Raw genomic sequence first — 18,393 nt, 5'->3', positions numbered from 1 at the left:
TTGCTTTTGAGGTGGAAAGATTTTTAATTGCAAAAGGTAGTATTACAGGCATGGATAACAAAAAGCTGTATCCATCTGCAACACAATTCTTATTACTTATAGCACCACTGTATGTTTTACATATGCTGGCTATCCTTTCCTCCTTAGGTCTAGGCTGTGAGTACAAAAAGCTAACGAGGCACTAATTTATAGTATTACTTCTCCGAGTTTAGTAAGATGAAATGTATTTCCTACTGAATGTCATGTCTAATGTGGTGGGTGTGAGAGCTAAATCTAGCAAAAGTAACAAGACGTAGTTATGGCTTATCACTTTGCAATCTAATCTGTCAATCATCTATAAGGAATTGATGCACTCAAAGCTATACAGCCTGATTATTAGATTGGTCTGATTCTTTAATTTCTTGGGGGTAATCCTTATTGTTATACAGATTTATGATACTTATTGATAGGGTTAACATCTAAGCAGAAGATGAAGTAACAGCAGATAAGCAGAATGAGCTTCTGCTACAAGCTCTAAATACACTGAACTTCCATTGCTGGGCTCTAACAGCATACTCAAGTTGCAGCAGGTGTAGCAATTAGAGAATCAATGCAATGGGAAAAGTGTTACAACAAAGATGAAACGACAGAAGGATCAGCACGATAGAAAGATGCTATAAATGAAGAGAAGAAGATTACTCACCCATAGTATCAGAAGATTCCAGGTCCACAATAGAAATCTTCCCCAAGGAGGGTTCTTCAGAAAGAGATCCTTCCCCAGTGGCAGTCAGCCCTTAAATAAGGTTTGAGAAGTGCAGCCAGGCTCCACCCCCTTAGCTGCACAGCTGAATTGCCTTCACCTGTGCTCTCAGTGCTGACCAGGTCCTCTCCCCAGGTGCTCAATCAGTGGTTCAGGCCATGACTCAACAGATTCCATATAAGAAGGTCATAGCAGTTTCACGGGGACAGATGTGATACTAATTCTAAACTATCCATGCATTTTTCAACTGACTGATATAGAATAATCATCTTCAAGTCAGGCTGATTATTGTGGGTACCATGCTAAGATGCCATGTACCCATTATTAGGATAAATACCAAGAAACAACAATACAAATGCATCTTTATGACACGTAACTTTATTAATAATGGTCTTGGATCTGTCGCACCTACCAGGTGCCTGTCTTTTTTTCACACTCTGCAAGACTTTCTGAAGAATAAACTAGAAAGGCATAAAGTTAGTTGAAGCTACTAAGACACACATTTGTAGGTGGGTCTGTTTTGAACTTTTTTTTTTCTTTTTAAACAGAAGTTTCTATGAATGTGTGCCAAAAGACAAAATTAAATACGTTGAGAAATACAGTAGAAAGACTATATTTACAGTCAATTATAACGGGCACTGCCAACATATCCAATAACAAAAATAAAACAAAAACTTTTTTTCATGTTTCTTTCATGCTTTTTTTCACAGAGATTTTTAAATATGATTTTGTTTTTAAAAAATACAATAAGGAAATAATTACATTCTTAATATGAGAACATTATCTTACAACACACAGCCTGGGCCAATTAGTTTGAAAGTGTCTTAAATGAAAAAAAAAAAAAAAAAAAAAAAAAAAAAGATAGTAAATTAAGTACTCTCCCTCTGAAAAATCAAATTACCACAATCATCTCATTAAAAAAACCCACATTTGATCCCCAAGATTATGATGTTGCCTTTAAAAAATCATCACCTATTTATTAAAAAAAATTTCAAAGCACCTGGTACAGTAACAAGAGTTTGAGGAAGCACGAGTATAACATCTTGTCAAAAGACACAGAAATGCAATGGTTTAAGATACAATATTTTTCCATTTAAAAAGTCATACTGCTCTATTGCTGACTTTGTCTGGTGATCCTGAAATCATAAAAACATGGAAAATACAAGCTCTGTTGCTTTTCATATAAATCGCACTGCAACAGTACTGTTAGACAAAATGGAATGTATTTCACAGCACTGGATGTGGTCTATCAAGAAGTTATTTCCAGAGTTGTTGTTTGCTGTTGTTTCATCCTTTCAAAACCTTGGCTATTATACAGAATAGATAAAGGATAATTGCAGTGTTACCAATGCACTTAGACATTAGAAACATACAATTACAGTATGGGGTAACAGGGGAGGGGGAATGGCTTTAAGGACCCTTTGCAGGAGGACAGGTGAAAGGGTATGGAAGATACAACACCAATATTGGGTAAATAAGATTGACTCAAAGGAATTGAATTTGATTACTTTTGATTACTCTGCGTTACTTGACGTGGGACCACTTAATGGCAACTGTTCCATCCTTGCAAATGTTGACTAGAAGCCTAATTTCATCATAAATATGTACAGATATAAAATAAATATTTATTGAAATATACAAATAAATAACTTAATTTGAAATAAAAAGCCTAAATGAACTTACTTTTCTTTCAAATTTATTTTTGCTAAAATTTATGGGAACTTGATACTGCTTAGTCCATAGTCATACAGTATGGGATGTACTCTCCACTTACAGAGTCAGTAAGTAAGCAGACCTAAACTAATATAAAATATATATATATATCCTGGTTTCACAGAGAACCACTTTGATATGTGTTTCCCATTATATTCGCATTCTCGTGGCTCCTTGTGCAAAGCACAGTCCCAAGAAGCAAAGAGCCTTCTCTAATTTTGAGCCCCGTTTCTTTTCTCCTCTGCTAAGGTCAGTTAGATCCCTAACTGCATTTGGGAACAGGATTTAGCCCTTGGATATGGACTGCTATGGACCTACTTTTCAAAAGCACTTGGCATTCACGGTGGCCTGACTGGAGCGAGCTGCCGTGTGTCGAGACTTTCTGACAGCTCAGCGCTGGGGCCCTGGGTTTACTGATCCAAACAGCTCCTACAGGAGTGCCTCTGATGCAGGTCAGGAATGAGCTGAATGCTCAGCTAACCACATCAGCTGTCACAACCTGTGTAGGCTTCAGGACTTACAGTTCTTCCTAAAGGGAAGAGGCAACCTGTGGGCCTGGGCCATAAAGAGATCTGCCATCCTTGATAACTATTGCATTGCCAGCTTCTGCGATTTTGAATTGCAAGTCCTAACCATCTATCAAGATTCCAGCCCTAACTTTTCCAATTATCTCAAAATATGAGTACTATTTCAAATTTTCTTAAATTAGTTTTTTAATCTTCACAGTTGAGGAGAAAAATCTTGAGAACATGACTGAAGGCTCTCCAAAAGCTTAAAAAAAAAAAAAAAAAAGACACAGAGAATAAAAACCCCAACTTGTTACATGTTGTTTTCTTCTCTCTGTCTTATGCCAATCTTGAGATTTTGAAAGGCTTCAGCTGGCAGTTTAATGCATGTAATTTCACAGGAGTGACACGGATAGAGACAAAGATGAACACGTCTACAATGTCACAGACTAAAATACAAGATACTGTTTCCTAGAAATCCAACTTCTGTCTGAGAAAATCCCCAATTCTTTGTAAAAATGTTTATAAAAAAGACTTAAAATTATCATCCTTTCAGTCTTGTCTTCCTCAAAAATAACAGCTGAGGTCTGAAAAGATGAAGAAAATGAAGTACAGCAGTGTTCTATAACTCAAGTTTAACAATACTATATTTAAAAAAAAAAAACACGACAGACCTCAAAAGCTATTCTGAGTTGCCATTATCTGTTGAGGATTAATTTCAATTACATTTCTTTTTCTTTTTCAAAAAGTATAGAAAAGAAGTAATATCTAAAAATACCTGTTTGCCTTCTAACAAAATCAGAAATGAATCACTGCTAGACAACAAGACTTTTGAAAATGACTGGTGCCTCAGAATAAAGCTAATGTACTAAAATCTATTTTTTCCAATGTGTGGAAGCTTTTTATTTCCCAATGACAAAAATCTATCTTAAAAAGCATCCAAAAACTCTTCACAGCTGAGTTGTGTCATTCCACTGTCTCTCACTGCCATCAAGGCAGTAGCAGTGACGAATTCCCCACTTCCCAGTCCAAGCAAGTCATGCCATTCATGTGAAGCCATTTCTTCAGTTTTTTTTTGCCACATGGACCGCTAATAGCAACGTGGCCTCACTTGTGGCATGCAGAGCTCTCCAAAGCAGTGTTACCTGCAAGAGTACTTATCTGAAATGAGTTCACATCTGTCTTAAATAATGCACCAGTCTTCAGTGCTGTTCAGGCCATCTGATGCAATGTAATTCACATTGCTGGTCTGTACTGTTTCAGCAAAGTAAACTTTCAATTGCAACTATATGCCTCTTTTTACTTACTATGGTTGGTTTGCTTTTTGGTTTTCATTTGTGTTACCAGTGAAGCTGGAAATAAAGAGTTACAGGTAATAAAAAGGGGCACATGTAGTTACACAGCAATACAGTAGAGGGAATACAGGCAAATTAGCGCCAAGCTACCATTAACTTAACAGAATTATAAAACCTCTTATGTTGTATCGCTTGATACACCGGAAGAGTCCTTTGCAGCCTATGTTGTGGTCCATAATAGGCAAAGCCTTTATGGAAAGTGAGTGGTTTTGCTGTACTTATGTTCCATTCTTCATCTCCCATTCCTGAAAGGGGGAAAAGAAATATGGAAAATGTTAGAGAAATCAAGATATTTTGCCAGTGTTATCAGATCTGCTAAGCCAAAGCCAGCTGAGGTCAGAAACAGTTTTTTCACTGACTCTACCGGATTCAGCCACTAGCCCTCAAGTTAGCTACAGAATGCTAAAAAGTATGGACTGATACAGTCAGTTTCCACCTTCCTTCCATTCAACTACACATGGAAACCTTTTCCTTTCTAAAGCTTTCTACGTTACATTTGTGAGAAAGAAGCAAGCATTGAATATAGCTGTTATAGCTGACATACAGTGATTGCTATTCTCTTCCATTTTTAAAAATTTTTAATTTTTTAACAAAATTCCTGATAGGCACACATTTATATGACAAAACAGTGAGATTTAGGTAGGGTAAAGTAAATCAAATAGTTAACACTAAATTTGTTTCCTATATACAGAATCCAAGTTGATCTACTGCTCATTAAATTTTAGAAAACTTTTTGCTTTCCTATAGCTCAGTTTCCCGGCCTCTTAGCTGACGATAACAAATGTTACCAACCACTGCAAAGTACGCAATCTATAATACTTTCATTCAGGTATTTAAAAGAAAAGTATTACTACTGCAACTTCATATCACAGAATCATAGAACCCTTAGAGTTGAAGGGGACCTTTAGAGGTCATCCAGTCCAACTCCCCTGCAATAGGGACATGCACAGCTACATCAGGCTGTCCAGGGCACGATCCAACCTCACCTTGAAAGTCTCCAAGGATGGGGCATCCACCACATCTCTGGGCAACCTGTGCTAGTGCCTCACCACCCCCACTGTAAAAAAAAAAAACTTTTTCCTTATATCCAACCTAAATCTCCTCTCTTTAAGCTTGAAGCCATTTCCCTTTGTTCTATCACCACAGACCCTGCTGAAGTGTCTGTCCTCTTCTTTTCTGTAGCTCCCCTTTAGATACTGAAAGGCCGCTATCAGGTCATCTCAGAGCCTTCTTTTCTCCAGGATGAACAGCCCCAGCACTCTCAGCCTGTCCTTGTAAAAGAGCTGTTCCATCTCTTGGAGAATTTTTGTAACCCTTCTCTGGATGTGCTCCAACAGTCCACGTCTCTCCAGTACTGAAGACTCCACATCTGGATACAGTATTCCATGAGAGGCCTCACCAGCATGGAGCAGAGGGGGAGGATCACCTCCCTGTCCTGCTGACCACACTTCTTTTGATGCAGTCCAGTACATAGTTGACTTTCTGGGCTGCAAGGGCACATTGCTGGGTCACATACAGCTTCCCATCCACTATTACCTCCAGGTCTTTTTCAGCAGGGCTGCACTCAATCCTTTCATCCCCAGCATGTATTACTGGTGGATGTTGCCTCAACCCAGGTGCAAGACCTTGCATTTACATTTGTTGAACCTCATGAGGTTCACCTGGTCCCACTGCTCAAGTCTGTCTACGTCTCTCTAGACCATACCCCACGGCTTGGTATCATCAGCAAACTTGCTGAGGATGCACTTGACCCCACTTCTTCTGCTACGTAAGTAAAAAATCATAATGATTAGTTTAGCTATGTTTAGTTTAGCTATGGCTAAACACCCCATTCAATCAAACTTGTGGCTATTGATTTGGCTGATAGCTACAGTACTTCCTAACAATACAACGAAGCAGAGGAGATAAAGAAAGCTGGGCTCAGCCTAGTACATCTATGATGTACCAAGTCCCTAAATCACATCCATACAGAGATAGGAAATAATGAAGCTCTAAAGGAGTTGGCCTCTCACTGAAGTAATCTCTGTGGAGCCATCCCACAGCTGCTCTCAGCCAGGAACAGGGGTCTACAAATTCCTCTCCCAGCCATTGACTCTGCAGACATGCTCTGCAGGCAGCTTGCTAACTTGGCTCTCAAACTGAATTCCTGAGTTTAACACTCACTCCACATTATTTAAAAGCTCTAGCTGAGAACTTTTATTTATATATGTAAATATCTCTTTCTGCTGCTGAAAGTGGTAAAAGCATCAGTTTGGCTAAACAGCTCCATGACTGTGACACACTATAAAACACCATCAAAAGTCACAGTTGGTGGCTTTAGAAATGCAGGAACAATAAGTTTACTACTTTTTTTTAAGCTTGGCTGGCTTTTTTCCATATAAAAGGTAATGTTATTAAAGTATAATACATTTTAAACATTTAATTTAACAATTGAAATTATGGTAAACCTAAATTTAAAACACAGTATTGATGAACTCTACATTACTTTTTAAAATGGGCGTTAAATATATACTCTCTTTGTCTGTGCTGCCAAAGCTCTAAAGGAAGTGCTTGGCTGAGCAAATGGGAAGAGAATTTTTTTTAAAGAGTGTAAATAAGCCTTGAGAGCAGCAGCTTCTTTTGCAGGTGCAGAAGAAGTGTCTGTTGGTTTCCATTGCTCCTGCAGGTTCAATTCAATGAAAGAATGTTTAAGTCAACACCGACAACCTGACTGGGAGCTGGGAAACCATAAGATTTCATTTTACTACAGTCTCCCTCCTGCAGCATAGATTAACAAAATCACAATTCCTTCTGACTGACCCAAAATATTCCCCAACACGCTAAAAACATGGATGTTACAAGAAAAGTTAAAAAAAAAAAAATTTAAAAATCCATCAGCAGAGAAGGATGCAGTGCTCCAGGGCTGCCAAGAGGGTGGATGCAAACAAGAAGGGCTGGTGACAGGCCTGGTGCAAGGGGAAGAGTGAAAAGGGAGGCATTCAGTGCATTCAGCGCAGAGCAGAGAGTGAAAAAAAACCAACATTGTGAATGCTTATACAACCATAACACTGGGAGACTTGCCAGCTGCTGAAGACACAAGTGTTAGCATGGATGTGAAATCCGTTTCACTCCCACACATTGCACTGACATGCATGCGCTGAAGCCAAGTTCTGCTCTGAGATACTCACGTGTGACTCCTTTTGTTTAGCCACATCTATAAGGCCTGGGCTCACTCATAACTGCAAAAGGCCAGAAGAATTGAGAGCCAAATTCCACCCTCACATATGCACTTTTAACGCCCACTAAAAGGCGGGTGTGCTGCAGATGCATACCTGATGGCAGGATTTGGCTGCTGCTCCTGGCGAATGGGCTGAGCACAGCTTGGGTTGCACTATCTAATTCAGCAAAATTTCATTGTTAATATTTAGTGCGTGAGGCTTTCAGGAAAAAGCTGCTAAAGCTGAATTGGATATTTTGAGTTATTTTTCCCAGGGTGGGAAATGCACTTAGTAGCTCTATAGACTTTCAGATTAATCTAATCTTATATTCATGATTCCCCTCCAACAGGACTTGACCAACCTATTGTGCCACCCAAAGTGCAGTGATATCGAACAGCACGGCAGGACTTTCCCTGTTCGGTATAAGCTGAACACAAAAATGAAATACAGCTGTAAAGTATTCTTTACACCAACGCTGTTCAGGTTTTTACACGTTTCTCCAGATCAAAAGATTAAATGTGCCTGACCAGTCTGTAGCACTCATGAAAAAAATCCATGCTGCTTTTTGTCAGGACTGTGCTCCAACTGCTAAACACACTTCCCCAGTAATGCTGTGCTAACATGCAAATCTAAAACAAAAATGTGTAGCTAAAGATGATATCTTCATGAGACAAATTATAGCATAATTGGAATTCAAAGATAAGCTCTGGAGTGCACAAATTCTTCTCCAAGTTTCAAATAGAAGCACCAAACTTCAAAGTTAATAAGAATTGAAACCAATCACTCCCCGTTTAATTATTCTTAGCTGAATGTAAATGAATCAGGGCAACTGACAGAAAAGGCTATAATGCCCATGGCAAAGAGGGAGGAAGTTGTGGAAGGCTGGTGGAAACGCACTCACATAAGCTACAGCAGGAGAATTAATTCACTGCAATATTGAGAGCATAATGGTGGCTAGAAGAAACACAGGGAGTCAATGCTTGAGTCATAGAACCAAATAATCTGCTAAGCTGATGATTTTTTAGTATCTAGTACATTGAAGTGTCAGGCTTATGCTCAGATAATGTAAATGTGTTTTATTAATGAAGGCCGTGACTGCTTTTAACAAAAGTTATTTAAAAAAAAAAAAACAACTACCTTGAATAATGTTTCATTACTTTGGAAGAAAGAAAAAAAAGGGATGGCACAGAAACAGCTGTCTGTGATTATTATTACTGATAATTACAATTAGAAGTGAACTACCCAATCAACAAAAGCATGAGCCAGTACTACTACTGTTACCCTTACTTATGTGCTGCCCACGTGCTTATGTTCTATTGCAAGTGTAGTCCACAAGAATGGTCGTGCAAATCCCACTGAATATAAAGCACAAAAATTAAAAAGTCTGTAACAGTATAACAGGAATGCAAACTTCATCCTGGTATGTGTTGAATTATATTAAACTGATTTTACTTTAAATGCATTTTAGGAGTAAGTAAATTGCATTTTCAATTAATATAGTGCAGGATTATTCTGTTCTTGTACAGCTGGCAAAGATCAGCCCTGATAATGTGTTCCATCATAACTGTGAGCTCTCAGACACATTTCAGCTATGCTCCTTAGTGTAACACTGAATTTTGGATGGGCTGTCTACTCTACATACAACTTTTCTTGCAAATTAAAGTTAGAAAGGAACACAGAGAGAAGTGGAATTAAATCTGATTATCAATTAACCTACAAATGATTCCCCCACATCACTCCTGCCTAGAGGACAGCATTTATAAAGCATAGGTGAAGTAACACAAATGATCTTGACATGCCACTTCTGAAAGCTAAATTTCACCCACAGAAAAAAGAGCCAGTATTTCCCTCTCTCTCTCTCTCTCTCTCTCATCTCTTCACGAGTAAACATATATATATATTTTAAAGTACGTAAGAAAAGGGACAGAGAAAGAAAACTATATATGTCTACTCACCTTTGCTTTTCGAAGTACATGCCCCCGACATGGAGAACTATTCGATGAGGGAGGTCGCTTCAGAGCTGCTGCACTGTTCACAGGTATGGAGCATTCGGTGTCACTGGTATCACAACTGGAGATTGGAGAGTTTTCCAAAGTTCGGTGCTTGAAAATTGGGGACTAATAAAGAGTGAAAACCATACACTGAGTTTCCTCCAAGTAGTCACAGAGGCAATAATGCTTAGACTTAGAAATGCAGAAACTACTTTTAAAGAAATTGTATTCGTGATGATGATGAATAAATGAAAAAGGAGGTAGAACAAAAATAGAGTGTATGTTCTCTAATGAAAATTCATTTTCTGTAATAAAATGACAGTGGGTAATGGGGACGGTTTGACACATGGCTGTATGACCTCTGTGATACAATTACCCAGCTGCTGCAGCCAGGACACCATATTCCATCACCAATGTGTAGGAGGTAGTCACTGCAAAGGGTGACAGTGTGACCAAAACAAGCAGATCTCAGTCACTGCATGATGATACGGTGTATTTAAATCTCTCCTTGGGAATGAGAAATATCTCAGTTTACAAACTCTGTCTACAAACCCTGATGACAAGGGGGAGTCAGCTTTTGAGCGTTATCCTAACACAAATATTAACTTATATATACAACTTGTGATTCCCTTCTTCTTGCTCCCCACTGCTCTAGAAAGTACATTGCACAGAGATGAAGAATACAGGTAATGAAGATAAAAAAAACAATTCTGTTCTTATTTCATGTGCTTCATAAACCTTTGGAAAAGTCTGACTTCCCACTTATTTTAATGGAGCCAACCTGTTGTCTTGGAATCTGCATACCTGTGGACTTGATGTTCCTGACTTGGGCTCAATAGCCAAGCCCAGTGTGATGCCACCAGCCAGGGCTTTCTTAAGGCTCTCTTTCACCTCAGTCAGTTCTAGCTCCAGGTTTACACGCTCAGCCTCCTTTGTTTTACATTCCTCTTCCAGCTTCTTTAACTTGTCTTCAAGAATCACTTGGGTCTTCCTGCCTGTCATCCACAGCAATGTTGTTATTTCAACAGGAAGCTTTAATTGACACTTCTACAAAAATTATTTTCTTTTTTTTAAAGAAAAAAAAGAAGGGCTCAAAGAATCACTTCATAAGAATGTTTTATAATTTGCAGAAAAACATTTGTCATGTAAAAAGTTTAGCAATGGGAAGCAAATGCGTTCTTTCAGGCTCCTTTTCTAGATTTGAAGTCTGATTACAAATCAATGTTTTTGTTATTTTTCCATGTAATGAAAACATAATTAGCTAACCACAATAAAATTATTCCCATATTATGCTTGCTTTACATATGCATCACTATCATTTCATAGGTGTGTTTATCTATATGTATGCACACATCTTCATACAAAATTTGTGTATGTGTAAAAACCAAATACAGATATTACAGAGTATAATTTAACATCAAGACCAAATTTCATGTAATGGCATCTCTTCATCACAGAATGCCACAGGCAAGACTGAGCACAAAAAAGCATCTCATACCAGCATTCACTTCAATGGCAGCACGTAGATCTTTCCTTTCTTTTCGGAGCTGGGCCAGCCTATTCCGCAGCGCTTCTTTCCTCTTTAGCAGTTCCTCTTCTTTGCTCTGTAGCCTCTTTGCATCAGCCTCCACACGATTCTTACCATATTTGTACTGTTCTGCATCTGTATATATTAGATGGTAATTATTTATTTGATCCAGTTGTACCCTATCTGCTACCGTTTAAACTCTGGTCACAGGTTGAAATGGTAGACACAAAAAACTTAACCCTCCTCAATCTAACTTTGGGTTAATCAAGCCTTTATAGAATAGATGTGTGTGAGTGTACATGTGCTTCCTCAGCTGTTCAGGCAGCTCGTTACCTCAATGACTCAGTTCAACTAACAGTAAAACCCAAAACTATACCTGGAACTGAAACATCACATGATGCACTTCATGTCTGGAGGACATCCATCTTCCACTGGCTTTTTCTGAAGTTATGTGATTCCTGCTGAGCTCTGAAGCACAGCTAAGGAAATACTACAGGACAGACAGTTTAATCTCTAGGTTTTATTACAGTGTTTTTTAAAAATGCCTTGAGCTTCTTTGTAGTTCAGAGCAAGGAAAGAAAGCTTCTATTTATCTCAGAAGCCCTGATTTTTAATTTGAAGTGGTCAAAGGAAAAACTACATTTGCCCTTTTTAGCTAGCTTCCATTTCTATTTCTAGTACCTAAAGCACATGTCTTTTCTCACCTGACTGAATAGAACAAAATGACATTCTCAGTTTGATACTTATAAGCTTTCTTTCTTTCCTTCTTCTTCTTCTTCTTTTTTATTTCCCATAGAAATGCTTTTTTTTCCTGGCTCACATATATGTGTTCTAATTCATTTCACAGGCACAATTATACCTCTGCTCCTGCAGCAACTTAAAGGAAATAGGTCACCCCACAGATCAGCTTGTCTGCATATCTGTAGGCCATCCATTGTACTTAAACTATTCCTGAGAAACAGCTGCCTAACCAGTTTAAGTCAGCCACTGGTAACTGAGATGCCTTTTCTCCAACAATCTACTCCAATGTCAACTGACTTGTGTAGTTGGAAAGACACAATTTTTTAATCCTAAAAACCTAACTTTATTTTCTTATATTCCCCTTAAATCCATGACTCCTGAAAAATTTGCCATAGTCTCAAAAAGTCACATTCATTCCTTCACTAGCAGAAGCCAAATTTTGGAATCCAAATCTTAAAAATTACAACTATAGGTCTTTGTTGTCTTTTCTTTTTTAAGGGAAACTCTCTCTGTTTGGATTGCTTTTAATTATTAAAAATTTGAGGGCTGGAAATTTGACAAGTCTCCTCATACTTTCTTCCTATAAAATTTCTTTTCTAAACCTCCATCTCAGAAAGGATGTACTCATATTACCTACAGGCAATCCACCTGCCCAGAGGAATCCATATTCTGAATCTGCTGTTTATAGTCTGAAATCTCATCTCTCTAAGGAAGCTTTTAAGCTGTACATTTGTTTTCATTATTTTGTTATATCTTTTTCATTAGAGATAAGAGTAATTTTTCTTATGAGCACCATAATGTTCTCATGACTTTCCTAGCTTCTCACTCTCCTTTTCCCACAGGAATACAAAATTACCTTACACTCCAAATGAAGAATCATTACTAATTTTTTTTCCTTCTGCTCTCATGGCTTTTTGCAGCCACAGAGATACATTTATCACTCTCCACATTACAACCTCTTACATCATGGCATGGCTGGAGTAATGATGAGTCACTAATGCACACAGTATCTCCCATTTGGTGTCATGGTGGGCATCTCCTGCCCAGTCCCTCAGATACAGAAGAGCTATAGTGGCTATTCATCTTGTTTACCGAGAAGACAGCTGTCTTGGGTACCCTCATGATTCCATTCACAGTGGCAGCAGTGAGTAGAAATACTTACTGGATGCTGTGCGCTTCACACATGACACTGAGTCAGGTTTCTTCGGTTGGCTATTTAATGTTCTCACTTTTCCAGTGATCCCGTTAGAAGTTGCAGGAGGCTTCTTGCCTTTAAACTGTTTAAAAACAAAAGCAGAAATGGGCCTCAGCTACTCCTGTGCTACTGGCATGGCAGTTATCCACTCATCAAGGGCAAATCTTGACAAAAAGCTGCCTGCTCAGAAAGCCTTAATAGATTGCATTGATCCAGCTAGAGACAAAGCATTCTCCAGAGACTTGGTCTCTGAGAGCAGCCTGCTTAGCTAGATCCCAGAAGGGAAATCAACAGGAATCACAGAATAACGAGGGGATGAACACCCCATTTCTAATGGCACCATGGTTTCCCAATTATTTGAACATCAAGCATTTACTATACTAATATAGCCACTGCAAGGCAGAATAGCTGTTCCTTATAATAATTTCATATAGTAAATATTCCTGAAACACAGTTTTTTCAACACTGATTGCCCTCATTGATTGCTCAACACAGTCTGCCACAGAAAAATTCAACACTTTCTTATTTATTATATAACCTTGTGGTACATGTGTTTTTGTTTCAAAATGATTCAGTTGTTGTACATTTTTAAATGTTAAGAATTAACACATTATCTTCTATTCTACAACTGCAAGCTTCTAAAAAATTTTCTTATTAAAAAAAATGAAACCAAGGATGAGAAACATTGTGCTGCCTACTCCTCACATTTCCACCTAGAATATGTTAGCCAAACACATCTGTGCCCTGGCATCTTCACCATCTCCTTCATAAACCTTTAAAGGACTTTAACCTTAGTTAGTTAGATAGTGCGTTCGCCTTTAAAGAAAGTGGAATGAGAAGCCTGATGCAGCAGACCAAGGTCAAGAAGAAAATAACCAGCAGTTATTTGAATATGGTGCATATAATTTAGTATTTGTATATATATATTCATATTATACATATATAACATAATGCTTAATCATTCCAGATATGTGAATTTGCTGTCACAACCGAGTCATATTTTTTTTTCTTTTTAATTTTGAAGCCACTACTGTATGCCAAGGACATAGAAGGAAAGTACATATGTGTTCAGATTAAGCACAGAAGGCCGCATCTATCTGCTTGGTACTACTTATAATCTGTAAATCATCATGAGCTCACGAGGAAAACCTTGTCCATGTATCACTTGGCAAAACTGTTTTATTGGCAGCAGTCTGGTGACTGACCCACAAGCACTTCAGTGCTCAGACTGACTGAAATAGCCCAACGTCCTTAACATAACAATCAGATAAACAGAACAGCCAAAAAAATAAAAAGTGTTACAAGTATTAAATAGTACAGTACCTGCGAGACAGATCCCCTCCCCACAGCAGAGGTATTAGTGACAGACTGAGCAGAAGACAGATTGGATGAGACAGGGTGTTTGTAATGGTTAGAGGAGAGTTTGTCAGTAGATAACCTATTGGTTTTCCTGTCAGCTGGCGGATAGCGCGCAAAGATTTTTGGAGACGGCAAGTTATCGTACAGGCCTGCGTTATCATAAAGCATTTCTTCTCCCATGTTCCTGCTACGAGAAGAAGGAAAGCCATCTTCTGGTTCCCACTGCAATACACACACTTTGGCAGTTAGTAAACAATACATCATGCAGAACCTGAGTGAAATTAAAACATTAGTAAGATTTCTGACCATAGCAAGCCCTCCACATTTAGCAAGCCTATGCTCACTGCTTACTCTTGAAGCTAACTACTCAGAAAGGTGGGGGAAGGCACAGAATGGAAAGGAAGCATTGCATTACATGGCTCACAGCCTTTGCATTTTCCATTGCATGAGCAAGCTGATGCTATCCTATTACCCTTTCTGCTCACAGACTGTATCGTCAGTTGTTAGCTCAGCACTGAGGGGGCACAAGGAGAATATGTTAACAGGGGGACCCTCATGGGCTGCACAGATGAATCTGTAGGATTACATCTGGTACATGAGTTGTTAAAAGCAATAATGCCTAACTGCTAGCACATGCCAAAATGGGCTTTTTTTCCTTTTTTTTTTTTCTTTTTTTTTTTTCCTTTCTTCAGGCTATATGTATTTGCAGTGAATACCAGCTGCTGATATGCTAATATTACATTTTATTTGCTGGAAGATTATCATTCTGAGCTAACTATCTAAAATAATAACTACAGGCCATTTCCTTTTTTTTTTTTTTTTCTACAGAAAAATGGAAAGCTCAACAACAATACTCCAGTGATTCATTCAATTAATCTTAAAAGAAATCATGGGCCTGGTTGCCAAATATCCTTCCTTAATCCATTCTGGCTGTGGCAGTATGCTACTCACACAAAGGCTTGAGCACATCCAAGAACTACACACACAGACTACTCGCCCCACATGCTGCTGCTTGCAGTTCCTAAAAGGTTTTTTTTTCTACCATCTTTCTGACATTACGAAGAAATGATGGAGGACTTTGCTTGCAGTTCACTTAGCACTTGGAAACAATAATTTTTTCTGATCTCAGCCTTAATGGGAGCATTTACGAAACAGCCCAAATTAAAAGCTGCCATGAGCTGTATCTGCCCTGTAAATTGTGAGGATCACATATCACTACGGGTAAATTATGCATTAGAACCTATTTCACAGCTGACTGTGATCAGCTCTGTGTATTATGTGGATGGAATCAACCCCTATGATTCTCCTTTGGGATGTGCAATACCTGCTCTCATGGGGAACAAATCCCCAGGAAAGAAAAATGTTCTGTATGTTTTTTAACAGACACCAAAATGCACCTGGTGTAACTGAGTACTTAGTTTTGCCAGCTTCGGTGTGATCTGAAAAATATCCCCTTGAGTCAGTATTATATTCAAGGACTTGGCAACAAATCATCAACAGGCAACTGCTTTCTAAATGCATGTTGGCTCATGTACAGGTTAATGTAAGCAATATGTCCCACACCCCTAATACTCTATAGGTGTGAGGGAAGTTTGCAGTCCCCAGTATGAAAAATAGGACTTCATTTGGAATCTGCCCAGTGGGCCTTTTTAGATAATATAATTTTCAGATGTCCATGCATTCAACACATGCAAACCATTTGTGCTGTGTAAATTCAATTCTTACCGATCCATTTATGCAGGGAACATCATCGTAATGAAGTGCCATTCCACTCGGACATGCATAGCCATTGGCAGTGCTTCCCCGGTATGGATTTGTGGATATAACTCGCCTGTTCATAAAACTGAATAAAACAAAATAAAAAATAATAAAAAACAGCACTTGAACCCAAGTCTAAATGATGATTCTGTGGTACATTCCCTGTGTCAGATTCTGTAGCCTGGATGCACATATATTCTCATCTTCTGCAGGAATGCTGTGGACAGCTTTCCTTCTTTTACTACTCATATGTTGCTGCTAGCAGCCAATATTACACCATGTGTTTCCATACTGTACTCTGAGAGCAAGGATAAGACTGTGTGAAAACCAGGATGGCAACAGCTGTAACCAATCGTTGGCACGTTTACATGGGAACCTGCTGATCTATGTTATAAACCAACTTGCCAGTGTCCCATAAACATTCCCTTGCTGTCTGCATGCACGAGAAGCAGGTGTTTCTGAGTGCACACATGGTCAGGGGGAAACAAACTTGGAATCTGGAGGAGCAATAATCAAGCAAAAACTGAATAATCTAGCAAAAAATTGAAAAACAGAAAAAGGTGGAACTCTGATGAAACGTAAGTCAGCCCATCCACGAAAATTTGCTAATCATTCTTCCCATATTCTGGGGATTTTTCATATCCATGTCAGAACTTTTGGCTGTGTGGACTTTGTACAATGGCAGTGTGCTTCCTAGCTCTCCACCTGGGCAACTGTGCATACAAACATTCTGTTCTCATTACCACTGCATTTCACACAGTGGAGAAGAGCCCTCTAAAAACTTCAAGAGGGACAAATAATTTTGCTTTTGTTTGCTCTCCTCAGAACCAATACTGTTGCTTCTTTTACAGGAATTCTGAAGAACACATGCATAGTATCACAGACTACAGTGAGATCTGTGTTCAGAGCAAAGATCTAAAAATGCAGAAACTGGAAGATTCAAGCCCAAAGGCTGTAACAACCTCAAAGGTTAGTTTTCTTTCCTAGCAAGCTCTGAAACTAACTGAGGTATAGAGTGAGATTCCAAATACTTCCTATAGATTCAGGTATAAGTGAAAGGGAACACAAAGCTTTCCATCTCAAACAATGGGACTATTCAGGCTCTGCGCTGATATTCATAAAATATGACAAAGCCCTGCTAAAGCTGAGAGGGTCTTCTGTAGTGCTGGCCAGAGCTCAGGAATTCTGTGGTTTTAACATTTGCTTTCTTTTGGCTTTGAAATAACATCTAAACCATTGAAATAAGTATTCTGAGGGAGACAGATGTGATCCAGCAATGGCTCACCTGAGCCTCAGGAGACCCAGGCTTGCAGAAGGAATGAACTTGCTCAGTTGAGTGTGAGCCTTTTAGATCTGCCTCAGCCCCAGTAAAATGCACAGGCAGGGCATAAATGGCATAATCACTAGCCAGAAGCTTTTCTTTTTTAAAAGAAACAAACAATAAAAAGCCTACCATAAATGCCAGGATAAAAATTGTTTTATCTCATACTTCATTAGACGTTATTAAAGGGATGCATTTATCTACTGCTTCTCTTAATGAAGAACATTACTCAATTGTTTCTGGTTAGCCTGAAGGACTACATTCGGAGCTCTTATTGTGTTTCTGCTTATTTAAGTAGATTCATTGAAAGCAATGCATATTATACACATTTGAAAACTGGGATATTCATTAACAAGATCTGATGCACCTGCCATAACTGTTTCCATCAGCAAAGAAAGCTAAAGTTTATCTAAGTATCAGTAAACAATTCATGAACATTATTACACTAAGCCTCATTAAACTAGTTTACAGATGCATCCACATAAGTTAATTGCATTCTGAAACTGCTAAATGGGAAAGCCAATGGAGAAAACTGCTTGGAAACAATTTTCACTCAGCCTTTTCTAGAAGCCTAATGATTCACATACAGAAAATTGATGAGATAATTAATGAAGAACCAATTATTTGGCAGAGCATCAATCTCAGGAAAAGTCTGAAGTGACTGAATGTTCACCAAACCATAATGACAACCACAGTTAAATTGGAATACGAATATTCATTCTAAAAAGGGTGGCAATAATATTTTAATATCATTGTCATTTTCCCTCCTTTTTTAGGAATAGCTGAACATCAGCACATGGCTACTCTAGTTGCTTTCTGACAAGTTTATACAGACTTTTAGAGACACCCAATGAACTTTAACTAATTTTTAATAGGGGATTTTGCTATTTTGCAAGTTGTTTGACATTCCTTTCTAACATGTGGTCTAGTTGCATATGTTTTTTTCACGTGGCTCCAATTAATATCACATTTGTTCAGAAAAGGAAAGCC

At 38.4% G+C, this 18,393-nt stretch overlaps 1 protein-coding gene across 5 annotated transcripts in view; it reads right to left on the bottom strand.

Annotated features, from left to right (window-relative positions):
- Positions 1-1,101: 1,101 nt before the first annotated feature.
- Positions 1,102-18,393, bottom strand: part of AFAP1 (actin filament associated protein 1) — a 106,262-nt gene continuing 88,970 nt past the window's right edge. Inside the window, exons 12-20 of one of the 5 annotated variants that reach the window (XM_052682729.1) lie at positions 16,050-16,167; positions 14,289-14,546; positions 12,933-13,047; positions 11,000-11,164; positions 10,306-10,496; positions 9,466-9,627; positions 7,625-7,687; positions 7,481-7,531; positions 1,102-4,558 (exon numbers count right to left, since the gene is read on the bottom strand). In XM_052682729.1, the coding sequence (XP_052538689.1) occupies positions 7,526-7,531; positions 7,625-7,687; positions 9,466-9,627; positions 10,306-10,496; positions 11,000-11,164; positions 12,933-13,047; positions 14,289-14,546; positions 16,050-16,167 (1,078 nt within the window). In that variant the 3' untranslated portion in view covers positions 1,102-4,558; positions 7,481-7,525. The remainder of the gene's footprint in view (positions 4,559-7,480; positions 7,532-7,624; positions 7,688-9,465; positions 9,628-10,305; positions 10,497-10,999; positions 11,165-12,932; positions 13,048-14,288; positions 14,547-16,049; positions 16,168-18,393) is intronic. The other 4 variants (XM_052682731.1, XM_052682732.1, XM_052682730.1 and 1 more) reach the window with 4 other exon arrangements.

Source organism: Tympanuchus pallidicinctus, unplaced genomic scaffold, assembly GCF_026119805.1.
Source record: "Tympanuchus pallidicinctus isolate F22 unplaced genomic scaffold, pur_lepc_1.0 scaffold2, whole genome shotgun sequence".
NCBI lineage: Eukaryota > Metazoa > Chordata > Aves > Galliformes > Phasianidae > Tympanuchus > Tympanuchus pallidicinctus.
The sequence above is the reverse complement of the archived record's forward strand: the minus strand, read 5'-3'. Positions and strand labels throughout refer to the sequence as shown.